This window comes from Oncorhynchus nerka, linkage group LG24, assembly GCF_034236695.1.
Source record: "Oncorhynchus nerka isolate Pitt River linkage group LG24, Oner_Uvic_2.0, whole genome shotgun sequence".
Taxonomy (NCBI): Eukaryota; Metazoa; Chordata; class Actinopteri; order Salmoniformes; family Salmonidae; genus Oncorhynchus; species Oncorhynchus nerka.
Genome location: NC_088419.1, coordinates 62,717,508 through 62,742,895, shown reverse-complemented (window position 1 = coordinate 62,742,895; position 25,388 = coordinate 62,717,508). Strand labels below are relative to the sequence as shown.

Sequence of the window (25,388 nt, the reverse complement as noted above, 5' to 3'; positions counted from 1 at the left end):
AGCATTTTGTCCAGCTAGCAGCAGGTAACTTGGTCACGGAAATTAGAAAAGCAATCAAATTAAATCGTTTACCTTTGATGAGCTTCGGATGTTTTCACTCACGTCCCAGTTAGATGTTCCTTTTTTCCAAAAATATTATTTTTGTAGGTGAAATAGCTCCGTTTGTTCTTCACGTTTGGCTGAGAAATCGCCCGGAAATTGCAGTCACGAAAACCCCGAAAAATATTCCAAATTAGCTCCATAATATCAACAGCAACATGGCAAACGTTGTTTATAATCAATCCTCAAGGTGTTTTTCAAATATCTATTCGATAATATATCCACCGGGACAATTGGTTTTTCAGTAGGACCGATTGGAATAATGGCTACCTCTGTATTTTACGCGAGAATCACTCTGGGAGCCATCAGGTGACCAGTTGCGCAATGTAGCCGCTTACGGGTATTCTTCAACATAAATGCGTAAAACTACGTCACAATGCTGTAGACACCTTGGGAAATACGGAGAAAAAGTAATCTGGTTGATAGCCCCTTCACTGCTCAATAGGGACGCATTGGAACGCAGCACTTTCAAAACATGAGGCACTTCCGTATTGGATCTTTCTCAGGCTTTTGCCTGCAATATCAGGTCTGTTATACTCACAGACAATATTTTTACAGTTTTGGAAACGTTGGAGTGTTTTCTATCCTAAGCTGTCAATTATATGCATATTCTAGCATCTTGTCCTGACAAAATATCCCGTTTACTACGGGAACGTTATTTTTCCAAAAATGAAAATACTGCCCCCTAGTCACAAAAGGTCCATTAAAAAGGTGCGTGATTCTGTTTTTGTGCGTGATTCAGTTGTGCAGAGGATGGAGTCAGGCGCAGGACACAGAACTGAGTAAAATAACGTACTTTACTCTGAAAAATAATCAGTCAATAAATCCACGCAGGGATAACAAAACCCTAGCACAAAAGACTAACACAAAACCAGGAACAATCACGCACAAAACATAATGAGAACCAGAGGGTTAATAATAATAGTAATAATAATAACGTAATGGGAACCAGGTGTGTACAATCAAGACATAACAGATGGAAAAAGAAACGTGGATCGGTGGCAGCTAGAAAGCCGGTGACGACGACCGCCGCCGAACACCGCCCGAACAAGGAGAGGCACCAACTTCGGCGAAAGTCGTGACAGGGTGAAAACACAATGATTATTGGATCTTCCATACCAACATGCAAGAATGTATTGGTTGAAGAAACATCAATAGTACTATACTGAACAAAAATATAAAATGCAACATGTAAAGTTTTGGTCCCATGTTTCATCTCATAAATGTTCCATATGCCCAAAAAGCTTATTTCTCTCAAATTTTGGGCACAAACTTGTTTACATCCCTGTTAGTGAGCCTTTCTCCTTTTCCAAGATAATCCATCCGCCTGACAGGTGTGGCATAGCAAGAAACAGCATGATCATTACACAGGTTCACCTTGTGCTGGGGACAATAAAAGGCCACTTTAAAATGTGCTTTGTTGTCACACAACACAACGCCACAGATGTCTCATGTTTTGAGCGAGCGTGCAATTGGCATGCTGACTGCAGGAATGTTCACCAGAGCTGTTGCCTGGGAATGTAATGTGTATGCCTCTACCATAAGCTGCCTTATGGTAGATAAATAGTTTTAGAGAATTTAGCAGTACGTCCAACCAGCCTCACATGTAACAAAGCCAGCACAGGACCTCCACAACAGGCTTCTTCACCTGCAGGATCGTCTGAGGGGGGTGGGGGTACTGAGGAGTATTTCTGTCTTTGGGTAAAAACTCATTCTAAAATGTTGAGCCTGGCTCCCCAGTGGGTGCACCCCTATCAAGTCATGTGAAATCCATAGATTAGGACTTAATTTATTTTAAATGACTGATTTCCTTTTATGAACTGTAACTCAGTAAAATCTTTGAAAATGTTGCATGTTGCATTTATAGTTTTGTTCACTATATATCCTATAGTAAAAAGGGCTCACTATTGATGTGGCTGCCCTTGGGGCTGTTACTATAGCAGAAGAGCAGATGATATTGCTGCCCTTGGAGCTGTTACTATAGCAGAAGAGCAGATGATTTTGCTGCCCTTGGGGCTGTTACTACAGCAGAAGAGCAGATGATTTTGTTGCCCTTGGGGCTGTTACTACAGAAGAAGAGCAGATGATTTTGTTGCCCTTGGGGCTGTTACTACAGCAGAAGAGCAGATGATTTTGTTGCCCTTGGGGCTGTTACTATAGCAGAAGAGCAGATGATTTTGTTGCCCTTGGGGCTGTTACTACAGCAGAAGAGCAGATGATTTTGTTGCCCTTGGGGCTGTTACTATAGCAGAAGAGCAGATGATTTTGTTGCCCTTGGGGCTGTTACTACAGCAGAAGAGCAGATGATTTAGTTGCCCTTGGGGCTGTTACTACAGCAGAAGAGCAGATTATTTTGCTGCCTGCCCTTTTGGGCTGTTACTATAGCAGAAGAGCATATGATTTTGTTGCCCTTGGGGCTGTTACTATAGCAGAAGAGCAGATGATATTGTTGCCCTTGGGGCTGTTACTACAGCAGAAGAGCAGATGATTTAGTTGCCCTTGGGGCTGTTACTATCGCAGAAGAGCAGATGATTTTGCTGCCTGCCCTTTTGGGCTGTTACTACAGCAGAATAGCAGATGATTTTGTTGCCCTTGGGGCTGTTACTACAGCAGAAGAGCAGATGATTTTGCTGCCCTTGGGGCTGTTACTACAGCAGAAGAGCAGATGATTTTGTTGCCCTTGGGGCTGTTACTACAGCAGAAGAGCAGATGATTTTGTTGCCCTTGGGGCTGTTACTACAGCAGAAGAGCAGATGATTTTGTTGCCCTTGGGGCTGTTACTATAGCAGAAGAGCAGATGATTTTGCTGCCCTTGGGGCTGTTACTACAGCAGAAGAGCAGATGATTTTGCTGCCCTTTGGGCTGGTACTACAGAAGAAGAGCAGATGATATTGTTGCCCTTGGGGCTGTTACTACAGCAGAAGAGCAGATGATTTTGTTGCCCTTGGGGCTGTTACTACAGCAGAAGAGCAGATGATTTTGTTGCCCTTGGGGCTGTTACTACAGCAGAAGGGCAAATGATTTTGTTGCCCTTGGGGAGACGACACAACACTTTTTTGCACTGGCCAAATGTCACCAACAGACTAGGGACTCCAATCTGATATGCTTTAAAACTAAAAACTAATGCTGTTGGTTCAATAGAAATAATAGTTTGGAATCACATACTGTACAGTAGGCTGATTTCATAAGAGTGCTTTGCATTTCCCATTTCCCATGGTCTACAGTCCACTAACTCAGGGTTTCCCAAACTCGGTCCTGGGGCCCCTCCTGGGTGCACTTTTCTTTCTTTCTAGCACTACACAGCTGATTCAAATAATCAAAGCTTGATGATGCGGTGTAGTTATTTGGTAAAAATGGTGCACCCAGGGGTGGCCTCAGGACAGGGTTTGGGAAACCCTGTACTAACTCAAGGTCCAATCTTACTGATTGATGATTACATCACACGTGTAAGTGATTAGGGACCAATTCATGTATCTCAAAGTATTCAAGTAGATGTAATTATTTGTCCTTCATTGTGTACCAAATTAAACCCTGGTCCTCCCTGCCCCCTGGTCCTCCCCCCCCCCCCCCCCAGTTCCACTACATTGAGACCCTGTGAGGTGTTATAAGCACATTAACCTTGCGTAACATAATTACATTTCCACAAATGAAAAGTCAAATTTAATAGCCTTATTCATGAGTTCACGGAGAAAAGCAATTGGCTGCAGTTAACCTCTTGAACCTCTGGGGGCAGTATTTCATTTTTGGATGAAAAACGTTCCGGGTTTTAAACAAGATATTTTGTCACGAAAAGATGCTCGACTATGCATATAATTGACAGCTTTGGAAAGAAAACACTCTGACGTTTCCAAAACTGCAAAGATATTGTCTGTGAGTGCCACAGAACTAATGCTACAGGCGAAACCAAGATTCCTTTCATACAGGAAGTGAGCCAGATTTTGAATGCGCTGTGTTCCAATGTCTCCTTATATGGCTGTGAATGTGCAAGGAATGAGCCTACACTTTCTGTCGTTTCCCCAAGGTGTCTGCAGCATTGCGACGTATTTGTAGGCATATCATTGGAAAATTGACCATAAGAGACTACATTTACCAGGTGTCCGCTCGGTGTCCTCCGTCAAACTATTGCGTAATCTCCAGGTGCGTGCATTTTTCCATTTTGTTCAGAGGAGAAACCAAACTGCCACGAGTGATTTATCATCATACAGATATGTGAAAAACACCTTGGGGATTGATTCTAAACAACGTTTGCCATGTTTCTGACGATATTATGGAATTAATTTGGAAAAAAGTTTGCCGTTGTAGTGACTGAATTTTTTCTTTTTTTTCTTAGCCAAATGTGATGAACAAAACGGAGCGATTTCTCCTACACAAATCATCTTTTTGGAAAAACTGAACATTTGCTATCTAACTGAGAGTCTCCTCATTGAAAACATCCGAAGTTCTTCAAAGGTAAATGATTTTATTTGAATGCTTTTCTTGTTTTTGTGAAAATGTTGCCTGCTGAATGCTAGGCTTAATGCTATGCTAGCTATCAATACTCTTACACAAATGCTTGTGTAGCTATGGTTGAAAAGCATTTTTTGAAAATCTGAGATGACAGTGTTGTTAACAAAAGGCTAAGCTTGTGAGCCAATATATTTATTTCATTTCATTTGCGATTTTCATGAATAGTTAACGTTGCGTTATGGTAATGAGCTTGAGGCTATAATTACGCTCCCGGATACGGGATTGCTCGTCGCAACAGGTTAACGTTGTATGGAGAGTTAACGTTGTATGGAGAGTTAACGTTGTAGTTAACGTTGTATGGAGAGAGCTAGTTTGCGGATTATAAGGGCAAGAAGTGAAGAGTTGAAAAAATAAAATTAAAATGTCTCCGGCTGTGACGTTGGCCTAATCAATTCCTATTATCAATGGCATTAAACCAATTAAATGTTGAGAGGAACCATGGCAACGTAGCTGCGACTGATTGGCCTCTACCTATGTGGCTACATGCATTTTTTCCACTGACTGACATGTTCCAGGTGATTGTATTTTTTGAACAGTACATTTAATTGCAATGCTCTGTTAGAAATCACACAGAAAATCTCAAATGTGAGCATATTATACTTTCTTATAGAGTCATTGAAAGGGTCTGGGAAACACAAAAGACTTGGATTAAAAGCTAAATGGAAAAAAACACTGGATCTCTTCAGGCAGTCTGAAGATCTATTCAACGAGCCACACAGTAACCCAGAGACAATGAAAAATATATACCAGCATGGCAACCGCTCAGATACCCCTTTTCAAATAGTAGCCCACATCAGATACTTGATTTGTTCTATACTATTGTCCCACCACCTCCCACAAAGACTTGTGTCATTGCAATAGGCCTTAAAATTCCTTATCCAATCACACCTAGCTTTACCTATTTATTCTTCACTTTTTATTACATGTATATTTCTCTTTGTCCCTTCATTTGTGCTCTCTTCTCCAAATCTACCTCTCTCCAGATCCTCCTCTTCTGGTTGTATTCTAATGTTTCATTTTTTTGTTTATTATTTTAGCCCGTTTTATCCCCAATTGGTAATTACAGTCTTGTCCCATCGCTGCAACTCCCGTACGGACGAGAGGCGAAGGTCGAGAGCCGTGCGTCCTCCGAAACACGACCCAACCAAGCCGCACTGCTTCTTGACACAATGCCCGCTTAACCCGGTAGCCAGCCACACCAATGTGTCGGAGGAAACACCGTACACCTGGCGACCGTGTCAGCGTGCATGTGCCCAGCCCACCACAGGAGTCACTAGAGCACGATGGGACAAGGACATCCCTGTCGGCCAGACCCTCCCCTAACCCGGACGACGCTGGGCCATGGGTCTCCTGGTCGCGGCCAGCTGTGACAGAGCCTGGACTCGAACCAGGAACTCTAGTGGCACAGCTAACACTGTGATGCAGTGCCTTAGACCACTGTGCCACTTGGGGGGGCCCACATTGTATTCTAATGTTTCATGTTTAATTGCATGACAGCATCCCAATCCCACTCTCCTCACCCTTAATTGCCCTCGTTGTGTATGTGTGGTCTGTGTGTGTGTGTGTGTGTGTGTCTATCCTCGTGGATACCGGAAACCCCTGAAAGTGTGTGTGTGTGTGTGTGTGTGTGTGTGTGTGTGTGTGTGTGTGTGTGTGTGTGTGTGTGTGAGCCTGCATGTGTGATCATTCACATCTGTGTATGTGTGTCAGGAGAACATTAAGCCTTTACAGTGCCATGAATTGACTTCCTGTGTCTGTGATTGCTTCTTAATGAGCTTTTTTGCCGGATTGATGCTAATTCATAAAAAACAGTGTTAGCTCATTGAAACCTCTGTTAGTCTTTTCATGAAGAATGACAGAAAAAGCTCTTTTTACAACCATCCTAGAGGGACTCAACAAACCTAGTGGTGGGGGTTGTTCTTATACCTTAATGTACTTGTGAGCGTGTGTGGTGGCCAGTTCTCCTATGGTGCTAGTCAAGGCTCATGGGTATTGAAGTAACATTTAAAACAGGCAAAACATGACATATTGTCATGCCCAGAAATAAATCCCCAATAAATCTTAACATTACTAAAATCTGATTTATAAATAATTTATTATGAGAAAACCTACAGGGCACTGGCAGCATGCACACTACTCAATCGTGGAAGATAAATCTTGTGCATAAATTATCATAGAAAAAAATAGTATTGAGCCTCAACCTCATTTTGCTGAGGATGCTTTTCCATGATGCTATTTTCACATGATTAAATGACCGAACAACTGGGATAAACAGTCAAGAACAGATTACAACTACATCATTTTTTCTGCTCTGTTTTGCTAAGCTCTCTCCTCTTTCTTTCACTCTCTCTCTCTCTCTACATGTTGTCATCTCAGGATCTTACACTGTACTGTGATAGACACATTGCTAGGCCAACATAATAGGCCAACATAATATTTTAAGACTGATGTTGCGAAAACCTATAGTGTATTTCCTGTAATGGTCAGAACGTTCTGGTTCAGACTGGGTCAAAAGGAAACCAAAGCAATGTCAGCCAGATAGGGCCTCAGCCTCAACCTCACCAGAGCAGCTATCACAGCAAATAAAGCCAGGCTTTCTGAAATCCAGTGAGGATTTTCTATTATTTCACAGTGGAGGAAATTTGAAATAAACTCAGGAAATCAAATGAAATTATTCTTTGTGGTTGAAGATTCCTCCCTTTCAAATGAACATTGGTACAAAATCACACACGGGCATAAATCTAACAACCTAAATCTTATCTCTTACGTGTGAGATGTTCGTTATAGAGGTGAGCAGGGTCCCAGTCAGGGTTAGAAAAACAAGCACACTGACAATATGGCTGTGAACGTTGTGAACATTCTTTCTCCTCTTAGGTAGAGTGGCCATAAAACACATGTAATCCTGTAAATCCCTGTTCTTTCTCACATTGAGCTCTTAGCCACCCCAACGTGCTTACATTGACTCCTCAGGTTTCTACTCCCCTCCCCACCTCTCTGATAGACTTTCCCAGCCTCTGGCTGCTTTGAACCGACAGGCCAGGCCCACAGAAACTAACTCAGCCACGTCTGCTTTTAATGGAGTAATAAGAGACAGAAGTGAAATGGCTCCCAGAAGGCCAGATGAGCTGTGTGCCTCTCCTCTCTCTCTCCTCGATCCCCTACCAGAAACAGCTGCAACAATGGGTTGGCCACCAAGAATACCTTTTTTAGCACCCCGGCTATCGTCCCGCTAACAGCCGATATGATCACTTATTGCGTTAGGCTGGGGTGATAACAGGGGAAATTCTCACTCTCACACCAAGCATGGAAGACAGTCTGATCTGATGGCTTTACAGAGCATACTCCGCTTCAAACTGGCTCCAGATAACATATATAAACAATGGTCTCAACCAGAAAATTGTAATTATAAGACTGAATAAAGTTGGCTAAAAATTAAAATATGAATCTGTATAACACTGACCCATTTTAGATTAAGATAAGTTATTTTGGGCACACACACTGTTAGGACACTTCTAGCAAAGCAAGAAAACACCAGAACTCTGTGTGAAAGACCAGACAACAGCTAAAGAGAGAAAGAAAAACTGACAGAGTAGACAGAGAAATATAGTAGCAGAGAGTGAGAGTGACAGAGAGAGACAGTGGGTGGAGTGTGGGGGTGAGACCACCACAGCACAACAGGACTCAGCGGGCCTAGTAGCCTTTCAGCTCCACAAAGGTCAGAACAGAGCTCTTAGCAGCCCAGCCAGGCAGGGAGGGACTGTTCCCTGAGCGTCTCTGCAGTCTGCACAAAGCCTCTCAGGAGAGTCTGAGGGGAAAATTAGCTTTGGCTTCTCGTTGAGGGAACGTTCAGGTTAAACAACATTTACATGACAAAAGTCTGACTTCAATGCGTCTCCTCTGAATCTGCTGACCTGTTGAATTGCGCCACCATTCCTGAGGTTGAAGACCTCAAAAAAGACTCACTGTTAGTCTGTAATTGTGTCTACCGGGTATGTGTGGAATGAGGCAGCAGATTGAAGGACCCACCTCCAGTTCTAAGCACACACCTGGCATCTTATCTAGGCCTAAAGTGCCAGTAGCTAACAAACATTATTTGAGCTCTTAGACTTGGAGGTGTAGGGAGTGACAGAAGGCGACGGCCTGAAAACTAATTATGGAACCGACATACTGCAACTCCTAGGCAATGTCTGTCCTCCCATTGCCAGGGGCCAGATTTCCCCAGCTGTGAAATCGCTGGCACTTCCGTGGGCACCCAGCCATTAAGAGCACTGGGTTCGCATCTATCACAGGGACAGGGCTGTTGGCTCAAATCCTCCAAGACACCACCAATTACCACACACACATACATCAGGGGAGGAGGGGAGGAGGCTGGGACCAGACAGGATTAGAATATAAAACATACAGTACACTGTGTGGCCCATCGTTCCTGCCTCGCTGACCCCGCAGGCTCCTCCTCCATGATGATTTGCATTGAGCTCCTTTATCTATGATGCATCAGTGGGTTATTGTATTCCATTCTCATAGTGAATGTCCCAGTGAATGCCTGAGCAGTAGAGGGGCTGATTTACTATCTAAGTATCTGTGATGGGTCCACCAGGACAATTTAGTTAGATTTGTCTGGCATATCCACATGTCTGTGAGCTAGCTGGCTGGCTGATCCTAGCTCTCAGGCCTCCAGAGACCAATGTCTGAATCCACTCCAATGGCATGGTTTGTACCGAACGCCAAGCAACAAAAACACACAAATCTAGGCCATTTACCACAACTGGTAGGAACAGCAACTAAGTGGAAAGGATGTGTCAGAATAGTATGTGACCGACATGTTGATGTCATCAGTGGTCATGTTTACGGTCAGATTTAAGTGAAGAAGGAACAGTGGCAATGAGACGTACCTGTTTGAACTGTTCTAGTTTGTCTCTAGCTGCCACTAGGATGGGGTCAATGCTGCGGACCTTAATCTCTGGGTTGTTTTTCTGGGCCTGAAGGCCGTTTCCCACAACACGGCCCACATAACTGAGGAGGGGAGAGAGAGGAGAGAGAATGGAGAGTTTAGTACAAACAGTTTCTGTAGCACAATGACTTGTGAATATTGATATATTGTCTATGAAAGTAACACATGAAAGTATTTGTGTAAGGAGTGCACATGTAATGACAGAGTAAACCTTTTCAATTTCGTGTCTGAACAGCCTAGGTCCTTAGCCATTCATAACAATGGCAAATATTTATTCTCAGCACCATGGTCTGCATGTCGTGAGATCAGTTCACCTCACCTCTGAACCTGCCTACACAGACAGACATTCCCCTAGCCCAGGGCTCTCCAACCCTGGTCCTGGAGAGCTACAGTCTTGTAGGTTTTCACTCCAACCCTAATTTAGCACACCTGATTCTAACAATCAGCTGGTTGATAAAGTGAATCGGGATAGTTACAACTGGGGTTGGTAGTGCTCCAGGAACAGAGTTGGAGAGCCCTGCCCTAGCCTGATATAAGGTGATTAACTATGCCCTTTTTAACATCCATTTTTCTTTCATCATAAGAATTGCGGGGCATTTGAGCTGTGTGATTCCGCCTCAGAGCCCAGCTCTTCCTTGAAGCTGGCCTGGAGTGGTGAGTTGTGCTGTCTGACCCAGCCAGGCCGCCACTGGGATCAATGGAGTTTAGACGGCCTTCCTCACTGACATAAATGATTCATTAGGAAGTCAAACAGCTGGAGCGGATTGGTGAAAATAGGAGGCATGACTGCAAATCCAGATATTGAGCGACCTCACAGCCAGAAATGGGAGAGGAGAGGAAAGGGCAGATGGCTGTTTATCAGGAATAATGAGAGGAGAGGAGGATAGGAGGAGACCAGTAGCCTCCTCATTACAGCCCAGTGTCAGGGTAAACACGTCAGATGCAGACACACCGCAGGACTCAGTAATGATGCATTTGCATTTTTGTGATTCCACTAATTACGAGGAGGAGGGCGTGAGATGAGACACAACAAAGGACACAGTGTCAACCATAGTGATCGAAGAGTCTGGGATGCATCTCTCTCTCTCGCTCCCTCTCTCTCTCTCCATCTCTTATCCATTTCTCTCTTTCATGTATATTTTCTGTGCCACCTCTTCATCTCTGTAGAGGGACAATGGTTGAGTTAATCAGAAGGTTTTGTGAGCAGTAGTTAGAGTAAAATACTTTATCTGCTTGTCTCAGCACTTCAGTTGATCAATAGGTGAAGTTAAAGATGAAATGTTAAATTGGTTAAGACACTGAATTAGATTGACCCTAGATTACCTATTGGAGTCCTATTGAAGGCCATCTGGGGTCAATCTCAAATCTATTGAAAAGCTTAAACATAGCTTTCAAAACCACAAGATAGAAAGACTGACAGGGAGGGAGAGACTGACTAAGGTCCAGGGCATACTGTGAAGGTCTAATGCACCACAGAACAGGCTTTTTCCACAGAACAGATTAGAGCCTCTGTCGAGGGAGTGGTGGATGGATGGATAAGTAGGGCGAAGCAGCTCTGACAGAGCAGACCCTTGTCCCTAACTCCCTGAGCTACCCCAGGAAGTTTGGGGAAGAACACAGTCATCACCACAATCTCAAATCCCAAAATATAGAACACATAGTACACACACAAAATACACTCATACACAATCATGTGGGTACACACCCACCCACGCATGCATGCACTCACACACATTGGCGAGAGAGCGAGCCTGGAGCCACACATGGGATTTCCTTACTGGAGAGAACTCTGGGGCTAGGAGGTAACAGAGATTCCTCCTGCAGCACTCCTGTAGATGTCAAAGCGCAGGTGTTTCACGGCTAACGAATCCAGCCAAGAGCATCATGGAGCTCCAGAGGCCACACCTACATGCCCTCTGCTGCAGCTGCAGCCCCCAGACTACAACAATGATGTATAACATAAACCCTGAACCTGACATGATACAGACACATGGACATTCCAGAGAGATGATCCATTGGATTGTTGATCATCTAATGTGAGTGTGTTCCATGAGAACCACTATTGTGAGGTCAATTCACCTCAACCTCTGTAGAAAACAAATCGATTGCAGGGTTAACATTACAAGTGTGTTGCCAGGAAAGTTAAGGCATATTTTTCAAAAACATGTATTTTTCAATTTTGATGTTCAGTATATAAAATATTGCTGTCACAACAGTGTTATCAGTGGATGGTCTGAAGATATGTGTATATACATCTGCTATCCCTCAGGGCATCCAGCCTAGCCTCAGAGAATGACAATGAGAGAAACACAGGCAAAGCACTCCAACATCGTAATAACATCAGCAGTTCCGCATTAACACTGTCCCTGCAACCAGTTTAATGGTGCATGTTTGTGTGAGGTAGATCAAACTGTGGGTAATCAGAAAGCGCCACAGGAGTGACGTGCTGCATGTGACTGTAAATAAATGAATCCAATCTGAACGAGCCTCTGCGCAGTGTCGAGGATGAACTCTGACCCCTGGCTCACTGGATCTATCTGCCTAGCTACTGCTGGAGAATTCATTATAGTAGGCCTATCTGCTGCTTCAATAACAAGCTAGTACAGGCAGCCACAGATAGCAGGTGGAACCAGTGGTGCGTATTCATGGAAGCCAAGGGAAGCCAGGCTTCTCCAAAAATGTACAAAAAAATACATATATAATAATAATTCTCTCTTTTGTCTATCCTTGTTTCATAATGTTCCTTCAATTTGCAAGAGGCTGAATGTAACTCACCGGAGAAAGCATCCAAGCGAGGGAAACAGTGCCCCTCTGTATGTGTAGGCCATCTATCTGATGCTCTCTGGTCAAAGAGAGTTTGACATTGTTGCCGACCCTATCGTTGAATACAAGGGAAGCCAGTGAGCATTTGGCCTAACTTGATAAAATAATAGCCAATCAGCGTTGCGCTACACTGAGTGAGCTCAACTGTGAATCGTCCTGGCGCACCAAAAAAAAGTGTCAAAGGAAGCCAGTTTGGATTTGGCTTCCCTCCAATCACATCACATCGAGAGCAATACGTCATTGACAGAAAGAACTTGAATTGTTGTATCTCGTTACGTTGTTGTTCTCCTGTGGCTAGCTCGCTAGCTAGCTAGCAAAAATTGTCCCTTTCCTAAATTAGCCATGGATGGAGATAGGGATTTGGACTTGTGGTTTTACTTAATTCTCTGTACTGGCCAATGATTATAACAGCGGTGCTGATTCAACAATAAATTCATACATTGTGCCCCTGGACTGAGAGGGCGGAAGTTCAATATGTAGCTAGCCAGGCCTAATCGCCCAACGTCAGTGCCCAACCTCACTAATGCTCTTGCGGCTGAAAAGCCTTCCCAGAAGCATGGAGGCTGTTATAATAGCAAAGGGGAGACCAGCTCCATATTGATTTTGGAATGAGATGTTCAACGGGCAGTTGTCCACATACTTTTATGTGCCATATAGTGTAGGTTGTAATATGGCATTTTGGGAGGCTTGGCTTCCCCAGTGATTTTACCTATGCACCGCTACTTGGTAGGACTACCACTGTTCATTTTCTTTGGGGACATAATGAATTCTATATCCAAGGCAATATGACGACACACGCATGCACGCACACACACACACACATACTCACACACACATAGCAGCTAAACCATGCATCATAGCCTGAACCAGAACCCAGTTAATGAGGATTTATTCCCGTCACTGCTCAACATGGCCACAATACTTAACATAAAGTTGAACCATTACACTGTATTTTTCTCTGGTCTCTATTTATCTTTAGGGGGCTGTGAATATTCATAGTCATTATGAGGGATTCTTCAAATGCTCAATCAACTACAAAGACGACCACAACGGGCCTCCATTAACTAGTTTCCAAAGCCAGGGGAGGTTGATGGGAAGATGTTCTCTGTTGTGGTTGCTGTGGGTGGTTGGGTGCTGACGGCGGACCCATAGGTCTGTGGATGGGTGCCAACTACACTGGGAGCCCATTAGGGGCACATGTGACTTTAATCAGGCTATCTGATTGGTTCAACTCTATTCTAACACATCCTGCCAATTGTTCTCATGCACACCATAGTCATTTATAGGATCTATGTGTGATGCACACTCACTGAATCACATTGGGAGAATCCTGAATATTATGCATGTACCTGGACATGTACTCAATAAAAAACAACCGCACATTGTGAGTAAATATGATCATGATTATGATTGTGTGCTCATTATATCGACTATACTGAAGTATTGACCCACTGCACTAAAATCCAATACCATATACAGAGTACAATGACTATGACTATGCACAATGACTACGGTAAACACATATAGTATACTGTAGTGAAAATGAGAATACTGAACAAAGCTTAGAGAGAGAGAGAGAGAGAGAGAGAGAGAGAGAGGCTGTTTTCTCACAGTAATTAGTGACCAAGTCAATTAGCCAGGATCTGTTTGCATCTGGGTTGTTAACCATTCAAATGAATCAGCCCATAAAGAGACACAGAGACAAATGTTTACCCTAAAAAGCCAATGGCTCCCCAAGACCAGCTTATGTTCCCACACATCTCTTCTCTCTCCTCTGAAAACTACACACATAGATTGTGGTATAGGTCCAGCTGAAATGTATAATATATATTATATTCCTAGATTACACACTAGGCACACTGCTATCCACTCACTAGGCAAACCTGGCTTTTACTCAAGGTCCAAACAACTTGATTCGACTGATTATTCCAACTCCTGAACTGGAGACAGAGAACAAATCAGTTCAGTCCAGATCAGAGGTATTATCAGCTGATGCCTCCCTGTATGGGATGGATATGAAAAGAGAGTGACACTGTGACCACTTGGCTATGTGTTGCATAGAGTCTTACTCCAGCCTTTCTCCTGTTGGGCAAGGCCTTAAACTCAGTGACCCTCCAGTTCATCTGAACCTCTAGGCTATGAAGTAGAACAGAGTGCTTGCTCAGTGAGTCAGCCTGGGCGACAGAGAGAGAGAGAGAGAGAGAGCTGTATGTCTGCTCAGCTGAGGAAACACATAACCTAATAGAGCCATAATGGAGGACTGGGCAGACACAGACCACAAAAAACGGAGGCTGTCATACCGTGGCAGTTCAAAACGACTCATGCCCTAAAAAACAAGACATTATTGTTCAAAGCTATGCGGAGCAAAACCGTACGGGTAAGAGGGACTGGGTGGAAATGATTAGCCTATACACCACATAGCATGTCAAATTATACCGTTGCACATTCTAGGGTGTATGTGACTCAGCACTCAGTGCTGGCCACACAGTTCTGCTCCAGCTCCACAGCCTGGAGCCTCCACTCTGGTCTGGTCTTGTAGCCCAGCTGATGTGGCCTGGCCCTGGTCTGGCACAGAATTGTGGTCAGAAGCGGGCTGACAGATAGAGACTTAGCTCGTGCTCTTTAGGTACATTCCTCTGATGTGAAACGCATTTGAAATGCAAACCAGCAACCCCAAAACCACAGTGTGCCCAGCACTATGGAAGTCCACTGTGTGCTCGCCCAAAACACAAACAAATAGACTGTGGCCACGGTAACGGGACACATCCCAAAAGCCCCTCCACCGCCGAGGATCATGGGAGCCAAAGAGGGAGGCTTGGCTGAGTGCACTGCTGTGATGTGTGACGGTCCACACCACTCTGCCTCCCCTATGACGACTACCAGTAGTAATGTATGCCTTCTATCTTGATTTAGGACAGTCCAATTTGCAATAACATAAACAGTCACAGACAGAAACATTGGGTCCTAATTCAGAGATAATCTGAGATGCAAAATATAATATATTTGAAAGGTCTACGGACAGCTGTGTCTGAGAACACACTTATATTGTTGCTTCCTAAGTGGATTTTTGATGCTTTCCCCTGAAGGCCACCAATCCACAGACCATATTACTTTTATCCTGTTTCATTATCTGCTCCAGGCTCTTAGTGATGACACACAAATACATTGTACTGAATCTCTCTCAACCCAACAGACGATAATTATCTCCCATTAAAAACTCTATTATTACAGACAGCAATCAGATTTTTTTTAAATGCCTGCCAATGTGCAATTATGAACCATGCCGCTCACAGTCCTAAATCCAGCTGGAATCCAGCAGTGTAATTAACATACTTTTCTGTCTCACTCAGGAGGATTCTTTTCCCAAACATATGAGAGAACAACAAGAGTCCATAACAGGGGTGCAGCCGGTCTGCTACATTGAGCAGTAAAACCAAGCCAAAGACGGATAGTTTAAGAGCATTTAACCTTTCAGAGGTTATTTTTTTTCTGTCAAAACATTAAACATTTTATTTTAGAGCATCGCCCTCTTGGGGTGTTTGTGACAGGACGTTTGTGGCAACGCAGGGATGATGCAGCATGGGGAAAAAAGGAGATTAACTAGCACAGCTATGAGCTCTGTGTTGTCTGTGTTGGCTCTGGCCTGTGAGGCTTTCTGTGTTGCTGTTGTTGCTGTGTTCACAAAGTGCTTTGGTTCAGTGTTTAGTCTTGTTTTTCAATAGCTTGCATCTCATAGCGATAGTGTCTGTAACCTCTAGTGCTAAGAGACAAATCAGCTCTGTTCTGCTGAACTCCAGGATCCAGTTTCCCTGCCAGGAATGAGCAGCAGAGACAGGGCATGGGGCCTCCCGAGTGGCGCATGCACGCTGACTTCGGTCGCCAGCTGTACGGTATTTCCTCCGACACATTGGTGCGACTGCCTTCCGGGTTAAGTGAGCTTTGTGTCAAGAAGCAGTGTGGTTTGGCAGGGTTGTGTTTCGGAGGACGCATGGCTCTCGACCTTCGCCTCTCCCTAGTCCGTAGGGGAGTTGCAGCGATGGGACAAGACTGTAACTACCAATTGGATACCACGAAATTGGGGAGAAAAAGGGGTAAAAGGACAAAAAAAAAGTTTTATCATTGATTTAAAAAAGACACAGGGGAAGGTGTGGTGCTACATTGCATACCCACTGGCTTCACCTGGCTAGCGTTCTAGTCGACGGAAATGATCTGTTCTGAGAAACATCACTCAGGACACCAGTGGTTTTTACTTCCATAGCGCTGGACTGGACAGCATCACAATAATTGTAACCGCCAGCCAACGACTTCCCACTTAAAACCAGGGCCACGATGAATCTGACAATAACCTGGGTCTAGACCTCAGTCCAGTGAGGCAACCAGGCACATGGCACATGTGGCCAGCTGCAGCTTCTGATTGGCCATGTGACCAGCAGCTGCCTTGTGGGAGGTCATTGGAGACCACTTTTAAGAGGAGGGAATCACCAGGAAGTGTCATGCCCCTTAACAAGATATCCATCAGTGGAATACACAGCATAGCAGACACATTATATGCCGCTTAGGTCCTGATTGGAGGTGACAGATCCCGCCATGTAATCACTAGCTATCTGAAAACGCTAAACTCCAAGAGCCCCTGAGGTTCCCCCGTTTTAATGCTACTCCTACTCTTTATGGTCAAAGAGGAGAGTTAGATGAAAAAGCCACCGCTGAATTACTCCTGTGATTCCTGTTTTATGAGGTTGTTAGGTAACAGAAGACACTGCGTGCCAGAGGTGCCTGGGACCATGGGGGGACCTGGAGGGTCAGAGTTCACCGCTGTACCTGACATCCCTGATGACAGGCGGCAGGCAGGCAGGAAACCTGCATGTGCAGCGGGGAGGCCCTGGCATTTATCATGTTCAAAATGCACAAACTTGACTCTGTCCATCAATCAGGAAAACTGCTTGTTCCTGAGGGGGTGAATGTGTATGTGGGTGGTATGTATGTACAGTGCCTTGCGAAAGTATTCGGCCCCCTTGAACTTTGCGACCTTTTGCCACATTTCAGGCTTCAAACATAAAGATATAAAACTGTATTTTTTTGTGAAGAATCAACAAGTTTGAGCTGTTTTGCAAGGAGGAATGGGATAAAAATTCAGTCTCTCGATGTGCAAAACTGATAGAGACATACCCCAAGCGACTTACAGCTGTAATCGCAGCAAAAGGTGGCGCTACAAAGTATTAACTTAAGGGGGCTGAATAATTTTGCACGCCCAATTTTTCAGTTTTTGATTTGTTAAAAAAGTTTGAAATATCCAATAAATGTCGTTCCACTTCATGATTGTGTCCCACTTGTTGTTGATTCTTCACAAAAAATATATTTATGTTTGAAGCCTGAAATGTGGCAAAAGGTCGCAAAGTTCAAGGGGGCCGAATACTTTCGCAAGGCACTGTATGTGAGTGGGAAGAAAGGGGGGTTAACACTTTCACCTTAGCTTCTCTGACTAACGGTGTCCTCTTTAACATCACTCATGGCTACCACCACCATGCTTCACCGTAGGGATGGTGCCAGGTTTCCTCCAGTTCAATCTTGGTTTCATCAGACCAGAGAATCTTGTTTCTCAGGGTCTGAGAGTCCTTTAGGTGCCTTTTGGCCAACTCTAAGCGGGTTGTCATGTACTGAGAAGTGACTTCCGTCTGGCCACTCTACCATAAAGACCTGATTGGTGGAGTGCTACAGAGATGATTGTCCTTCTGGAAGATTCTCCCATCTCCACAGAGGTACTCTGGAGCTCTGTCAGAGTGACGATCACAGATGGTCACCTCCCTGACTGAGGCCCATCTGCTCCAATTGCTCAGTTTGACCGAGCAGCCAATTCTAGGAAGAGTCTTGGTGGTTCCAAACTTCTTCCATTTAAGAATGATGGAGGCACTGTGTTCTTGGGGACCTTCAATGCTACAGACATTTTTTGGTAACCTTCCCCAGATCTGTGCCTCAACACAATCCTGTCTGGGAGATCTACAGGACAATTCCTTCGACCTCATGGCTTGGTTTTTGCTCTGACATGCATTATCAACTGAGGGACCTTATATAGACAGGTGTGTGTCTTTCCAAATCATGTCCAATCAATTGAATTTACCACAGGTGGACTCCAATCAAGTTGTAGAAACAGATCAATGATGATCAAATGAAACAGGATGCACCTGAGCTCAATTTTGAGTCTCATTACAAAGGTTCTAAATACTTATGTAAATAAATGTCTAAAAATCTGTTTTCACTTCGTCATTATGGAGTATTGTGTGTAGATTGATGAGGATTTTTTATATTTAATCCATTTTAGAATAAGGCTGTAATGTAACAAAATGTGGAAAAAGTTAAGGGGTCTGAATACTTTCCGAATGCACTGTAATAAAGTGGGTTAGGTCTACTCTATATCAATTAGCATACCACTTGAGTTTCTTCCCTGTTTCACACCTGGTAGTTTGATGGATGGGACTACCAGCTCTCTGTAACCTCAAATCAAATCAAATCAAATTTTATTTGTCACATACACATGGTTAGCAGATGTTAATGCGAGTGTAGCGAAATGCTTGTGCTTCTAGTTCCGACAATGCAGTGATAACCAACAAGTAATCTAACTAACAATTCCAAAACTACTGTCTTATACACAGTGTAAGGGGATAAGGAATATGTACATAAGGATATATGAATGAGTGATGGTACAGAGCAGCATACAGTAGATGGTATCGAGTACAGTATATACATATGAGATGAGTATGTAGACAAAGTAAACAAAGTGGCATAGTTAAAGTGGCTAGTGACATAAGAATGCAGTCGATGATCTAGAGTACAGTATATACATATGCATATGAGATGAATAGTGTAGGGTAAGTAACATTATATAAGGTAGCATTGTTTAAAGTGGCTAGTGATATATTTACATAATTTCCCATCAATTCCCATTATTAAAGTGGCTGGAGTTGGGTCAGTGTCAATGACAGTGTGTTGGCAGCAGCCACTCAATGTTAGTGATTGCTAGAGGGCAACCAGTGGGTCTGTCTCCTCTATACCATGTTTCTTGAAGGATGACAATGTCTGTAATTCAAATTTCTTTGATGAAGTCCTGGTTCCAGCTCTTTAGGCCAAATCAGATGACCTTAGGCCTTGTACTGTATATTCCAGGATGAGATAGTAAAAGCTTTATGTTCCATCGTGTCTAATGTTGTGTTTTCTCTCTCTCTCTCTCTCTCTCTCTCTCTCTCTCTCTCTCTCTCTCTCTCTCACATTGTATGATTTTTAAGTAATTCATTTGCATTGTATTCCAAAGGAGTTTTTCCTAGCCACTTTGCTTCAGCATCTACATTGCTTGTTCTTTGAGGGTTTTAGCCTGGGTATCTGTAAAGCACTTTGTGACAACTACTGATGTATAAATGGATTTATAAAATAAATGTGATTACTTACTTGCAGGTGCTAGCAAAAGTCTACACACCCCATGCACAGTCTTCACATTTTGCTGCCTTAAAATTAAATCTCAAAACTGAATAAATTAGATTTCTTCCCCTACCAATCTACATAACTTACTCCACATCTATTAACTGAAAGAAAAATTATAGAGCATTTTCCACAATTATTTTTTGTTTCGATTGCCAATGTCCAGTGGCAAGCATACCCATAACATGATTCTGCCACCACAATACTTAAAAATACAGAGGGTTTCACACTACAGGATGTTGTGTTGTATTGGATTTGACCCAAGCCTGTAGTATTTAATTTAGGCCAAAAAGTTAATTTGCCATGTTGTCTTGCACTATTACTTAATGGTCTTGTTGCAAACAGAATTGTTGATTTGGAGTGGATTTTTAAACACAGGCTTCCTTCTTCTCATTTTGTCATACAGGCCAGTTGTCACGTTCTGACCTTTATTTCCTGTGTTTTGTATTTAGTTAGTATGGTCAGGGCGTGAGTTGGGTGGGCAGTCTATGTTTGTTTTTCTAGGTTTTGGGTATTTCTTTGTTTTCGGCCTAGTATGGTTCTCAATCAGAGGCAGGTGTCATTAGTTGTCTCTGATTGAGAATCATACTTAGGTAGCCTGGGTTTCACTGTGTGTTTGTGGGTGATTGTTCCTGTCTCTGTGTTTGCACCAGATAGGACTGTTTTGAGTTTTCACATTTCTTGTTTTTTTGTAGTCAGTTGTTCATGTGTACCTTAACCCATTAAAAAGAACCATGGACACTTACCACGACGCATATTGGTCCTCCGATCCGTTTCGCCTCTCCTCTTCGGAGGAGGAGGAGGAAATTCATTACACCAGTAATGTGGAGTGAATGCAATGTTGTTGATCCTCTGTATTTTAATGTATTGTGGTGGAAGCATCATGTTATGGGTATGCTTGTCACCGGCAGGGACTGGGGAGTATGTCAGGATCAAAAGAAATATGAATGAAGCAAAGCCGGGTTAAAAAGTTAGAGGAAACCCTGCCTCAGTCTTCTGAATACCGAACCCTGGGACAGAAATGTATTTTTCAGAGGGACAATTACACACATTTTTATGCCAAAGACATACCAGAATGGCTTTGCAATAGGTGTTGAGTATTCCTGAATGGTCCAGCCTCATTCCTGACTTATATTTGCTTGAAAATCAGACACAAGGTTTGAATATTGTTGTCCATCAATGAATCGCAACCAAATTTACAGAGCTTGAGCAATTTTGACAAAAACAATGGATAAATGTTGCCGTAAGAGTTGTGCAAAGTTGGTAGATTCTTATTAAAAATTATTCACAGCTGAAATGGCTGCCAAAGTAATTTCCACCAAGTCTTAACTGTGGGGTGTGAAGACATATGTAATCAAGACATCTTTGATTTTCATTTTTTATTAATTTAGAAAATGTTCTATAATTTTTCTTTCACCTTGGACATGTGGAGTAGGTTGTGTACATTGTCAGGAAACAAATGCAATTTCATCAATTTTTAGATTTAATTTTAATTAACATCAGCAAAATGTGAAGACTGTGTAAGGGGTGTGTAGACTTTCACTTGGCACTGTAAGAGCATACTCTAACATTTATGTCAGTTAAAACCAGTGTCGAACTGCAGACTAATTAATGCATGTGAGATGACTCTAACACTACATAGCATCATATGTCAAGAGGGTACAGAGAGGGGAAACGACTCTGAAACCCGAGACAGTACAGAGAGGGGAAACGACTCTGAAACCCGAGACAGTACAGAGAGGGGAAACGACTCTGAGACCCGAGACAGTACAGAGAGGGGAAGCGACTCTGAAACCCGAGACAGTACAGAGAGGGGAAACGACTCTGAAACCCGAGACAGTACAGAGAGGGGAAACGACTCTGAAACCCGAGACAGTACAGAGAGGGGAAACGACTGTGAAACCCGAGACAGTACAGAGAGGGGAAACGACTCTGAAACCCGAGACAGTACAGAGAGGGGAAGCGACTCTGAAACCCGAGACAGTACAGAGAGGGGAAACGACTCTGAAACCCGAGACAGTACAGAGAGGGGAAACGACTCTGAAACCCGAGACAGTACAGAGAGGGGAAACGACTCTGAAACCCGAGACAGTACAGAGAGGGGAAACGACTCTGAAACCCGAGACAGTACAGAGAGGGAAACGACTCTGAAACCCGAGACAGTACAGAGAGGGGAAACGACTCTGAAACCCGAGACAGTACAGAGAGGGGAAACGACTCTGAAACCCGAGACAGTACAGAGAGGGGAAACGACTCTGAAACCCGAGACAGTACAGAGAGGGAAACGACTCTGAAACCCGAGACAGTACAGAGAGGAGAAACGACTCTGAAACCCGAGACAGTACAGAGAGGGGAAACGACTCTGAAACACGAGACAGTACAGAGAGGGGAAACAACTCTGAAACCCGAGACAGTACAGAGAGGGGAAACGACTCTGAAACCCGAGACAGTACAGAGAGGGGAAACAACTCTGAAACCCGAGACAGTACAGAGAGGGGAAACGACTCTGAAACCCGAGACAGTACAGAGAGGGGAAACGACTCTGAAACCCGAGACAGTACAGAGAGGGGAAACGACTCTGAAACCTGAGACAGTACAGAGAGGGGAAACGACTCTGAAATCTGAGACAGTACAGAGAGGGGAAACGACTCTGAAACCTGAGACAGTACAGAGAGGGGAAACGACTCTAGAGAGGGGAAACGACTCTGAAACCCGAGACAGTATAGAGAGGGGAAACGACTCTGAAACCCGAGACAGTACAGAGAGGGGAAACGACTCTGAAACCCGAGACAGTACAGAGAGGGGAAACGACTCTGAAACCCGAGACAGTACAGAGAGGGGAAACGACTCTGAAACCCGAGACAGTACAGAGAGGGGAAACGACTCTGAAACCCGAGACAGTACAGAGAGGGAAACGACTCTGAAACCCGAGACAGTACAGAGAGGAGAAACGACTCTGAAACCCGAGACAGTACAGAGAGGGGAAACGACTCTGAAACACGAGACAGTACAGAGAGGGGAAACGACTCTGAAACCCGAGACAGTACAGAGAGGGGAAACGACTCTGAAACCCGAGACAGTACAGAGAGGGGAAACGACTCTGAAACCCGAGACAGTACAGAGAGGGGAAACGACTCTGAAACCCGAGACAGTACAGAGAGGGGAAACGACTCTGAAACCCGAGACAGTACAGAGAGGGGAAACGACTCTGAAACCTGAGACAGTACAGAGAGGGGAAACGACTCTGAAATCTGAGACAGTACAGAGAGGGGAAACGACTCTGAAACCTGAGACAGTACAGAGAGGGGAAACGACTCTAGAGAGGGGAAACGACTCTGAAACCTGAGACAAATACCTGTCTTTTGTCAGACTTTGGTGACTGGGAGAACTTCGCTTCCATGGTGGCGTCACTAGGTTACTACTGTTTACCCTCTTTGTGCTCCCCAAGCCTCTGTTATTCCAGCTTTTATGCTAGGGTGCTGCTCTGTAGGCTGAATAAGGGAGAAGGAAACAGACAGGAAACTGAGCCTAACATCCACATTTCATCCCCATGATCAAGGTCAAAGGTGACGGCCATGAACCTGATGAGAGTAAATACAGAAGGTGAGGAGGTGAGGGACAGGGTTTCATATGTATGTAAGTATGAGCATGTGGGCACGCAAACTATTTCACAATTACCATTCACTTGGAATTTGACCAATGACCTGTGTGGTCTAGAATTATGCATGTATGTAAGAGACCATGTACAGAGCTATGAAGCTCTCAGTTGATTACGGTTATGCCCCTAATACAGACACACAATGCAAGAGGACTCAGCCATGAGGACCATGTGAAGACCATTTGATTAGTCAGCTGCCAGTAATGCAGCAAGGATGGCATCATCAACAACAAAAACAACAACCACAGAGGCAGTGAGCAGTAAGTCACCTCAGCCCTGACTCTGTCAGGACCCACCCTGGCCCCAGCCTCCCTGTGGGAACACAACCAGTGGTGATTGAGGACTCAATTACTGTGGAATGTCTGCCACAGCACACAATATGACAACGGAGAGCCGGGAAGCAAATCATTCAATACATCGTCACAACAGCAACCTCATTCACTGGCCAAACCTCGCTATTTCCTTTTGGGTTCATCAGACAAAAACAGTTCCCTGTTAAACCCATACGGAGACACTTGACCCCATTGGACATTCTTAAACCATTTTGCTGGTGTCATCCTATCTGCCTGGCTGGCTGGGACAATAACACAGAGGTGGAAAAAGTACCCAACCGTCATACTTGAGTAAAAGTAAATGACTCAAGTCACCCAGTAAAATATTACTTGAGTAAAAGTCTAAAAGTATTTGGTTATAAAAATACTTAAGTATCAAAAGTGAATGTCATTGCTAAACATAGTTAAGTATGAAAAGTAAAAGTACATCATTTCACATTCCTTATATTAAGCAAACCATTTTGTTGTTATTTTAATTCATGGATAACTCCTTTTGTGTTTGGTGAGTCCGCCAGATCAGGCAGTAGGGATGACTATGGATGTTCTCTTGACAAGTGCGTGAATTGGACCATTTTCCTGTCCTGCTAAGCATTCAAAATGGAAATAGTACTTTTAGGTGTCAGGTAAAATGTATGGAGTAAAAAGTACAATATTTTTTTTAGGAACGTAGTGGAGTAAAAGTACAAGTTTTTTTATATATTTTTTTTATAAATAGGAAAGAGAAGTCCAGATACCCCCCAAAAATGACTTAAGTAGTACTTTCAAGTATTTTTACTTAATTGCTTTACACCACTGCAATAACATAGGACCCGTTCAGCCTTGGCTGCTACAACACTGCTCTCCAGTGGTCCCTAAAGGAGTATGGATAATGGTAGAGACAGACTACTAGTCAGCCGTGTTCATTGCTGTTGAATGTAGAGTGGATCTAAATGCAATATTAACAAACATTATTACTAACACTGTTTATAATTTCACCCTATTCCATAGCAATGCAAATATAAATTATTTAGACACCACATGTCAAAATAAAGCAGGGAAGCGATGCCTCATCCTCAGGTAATATGTGAGGAAGACCTCTGTAAAGCAGATACCTGTGGATGCTTACAATGTTGCTGTGGTTTTACAATGTTGCTATTGTTTTATAATGTTGCTGTGGTTTTATAATGTCGCTATGGTTTTACAGTGTTGCTATGGTTTTATAATGTTGCTGTGGTTTTATAATGTCGCTATGGTTTTACAGTGTTGCTATGGTTTTATAATGTTGCTATCGTTTCATCCATACTGCAAAGTGCAACTGTGTAAAAATATGGGAAACTATTTTTTGGGAGTAATGGGTGTTGTACTGAAGGAATGTTTGGGTACAATACACTTCCTCTAGGTGGCAGTGGATCTCCATAATGTGAGATGGGTAGCAGAGATAGCACTAGTACAGTATGAGGAGAGGTTCTTCACATGTGCAAACTCACTTATACCCTCTGTGTGAGGTGATATGGGATGCCTGTGTACCAAGAGAGGGTTAGACCAACCTATAAGAACAGCTAATACAGAGACA

The 25,388-nt window shown here is 43.6% G+C and overlaps 1 protein-coding gene across 1 annotated transcript in view; it reads right to left on the bottom strand.

The window, feature by feature from the left end:
- Positions 1-25,388, bottom strand: part of gpc5b (glypican 5b) — an 85,159-nt gene that overhangs the window by 22,471 nt on the left and 37,300 nt on the right. The window contains exon 7 of the mRNA XM_065009045.1: positions 9,498-9,618. Within this exon, the coding sequence (XP_064865117.1) occupies positions 9,498-9,618 (121 nt within the window). The remainder of the gene's footprint in view (positions 1-9,497; positions 9,619-25,388) is intronic.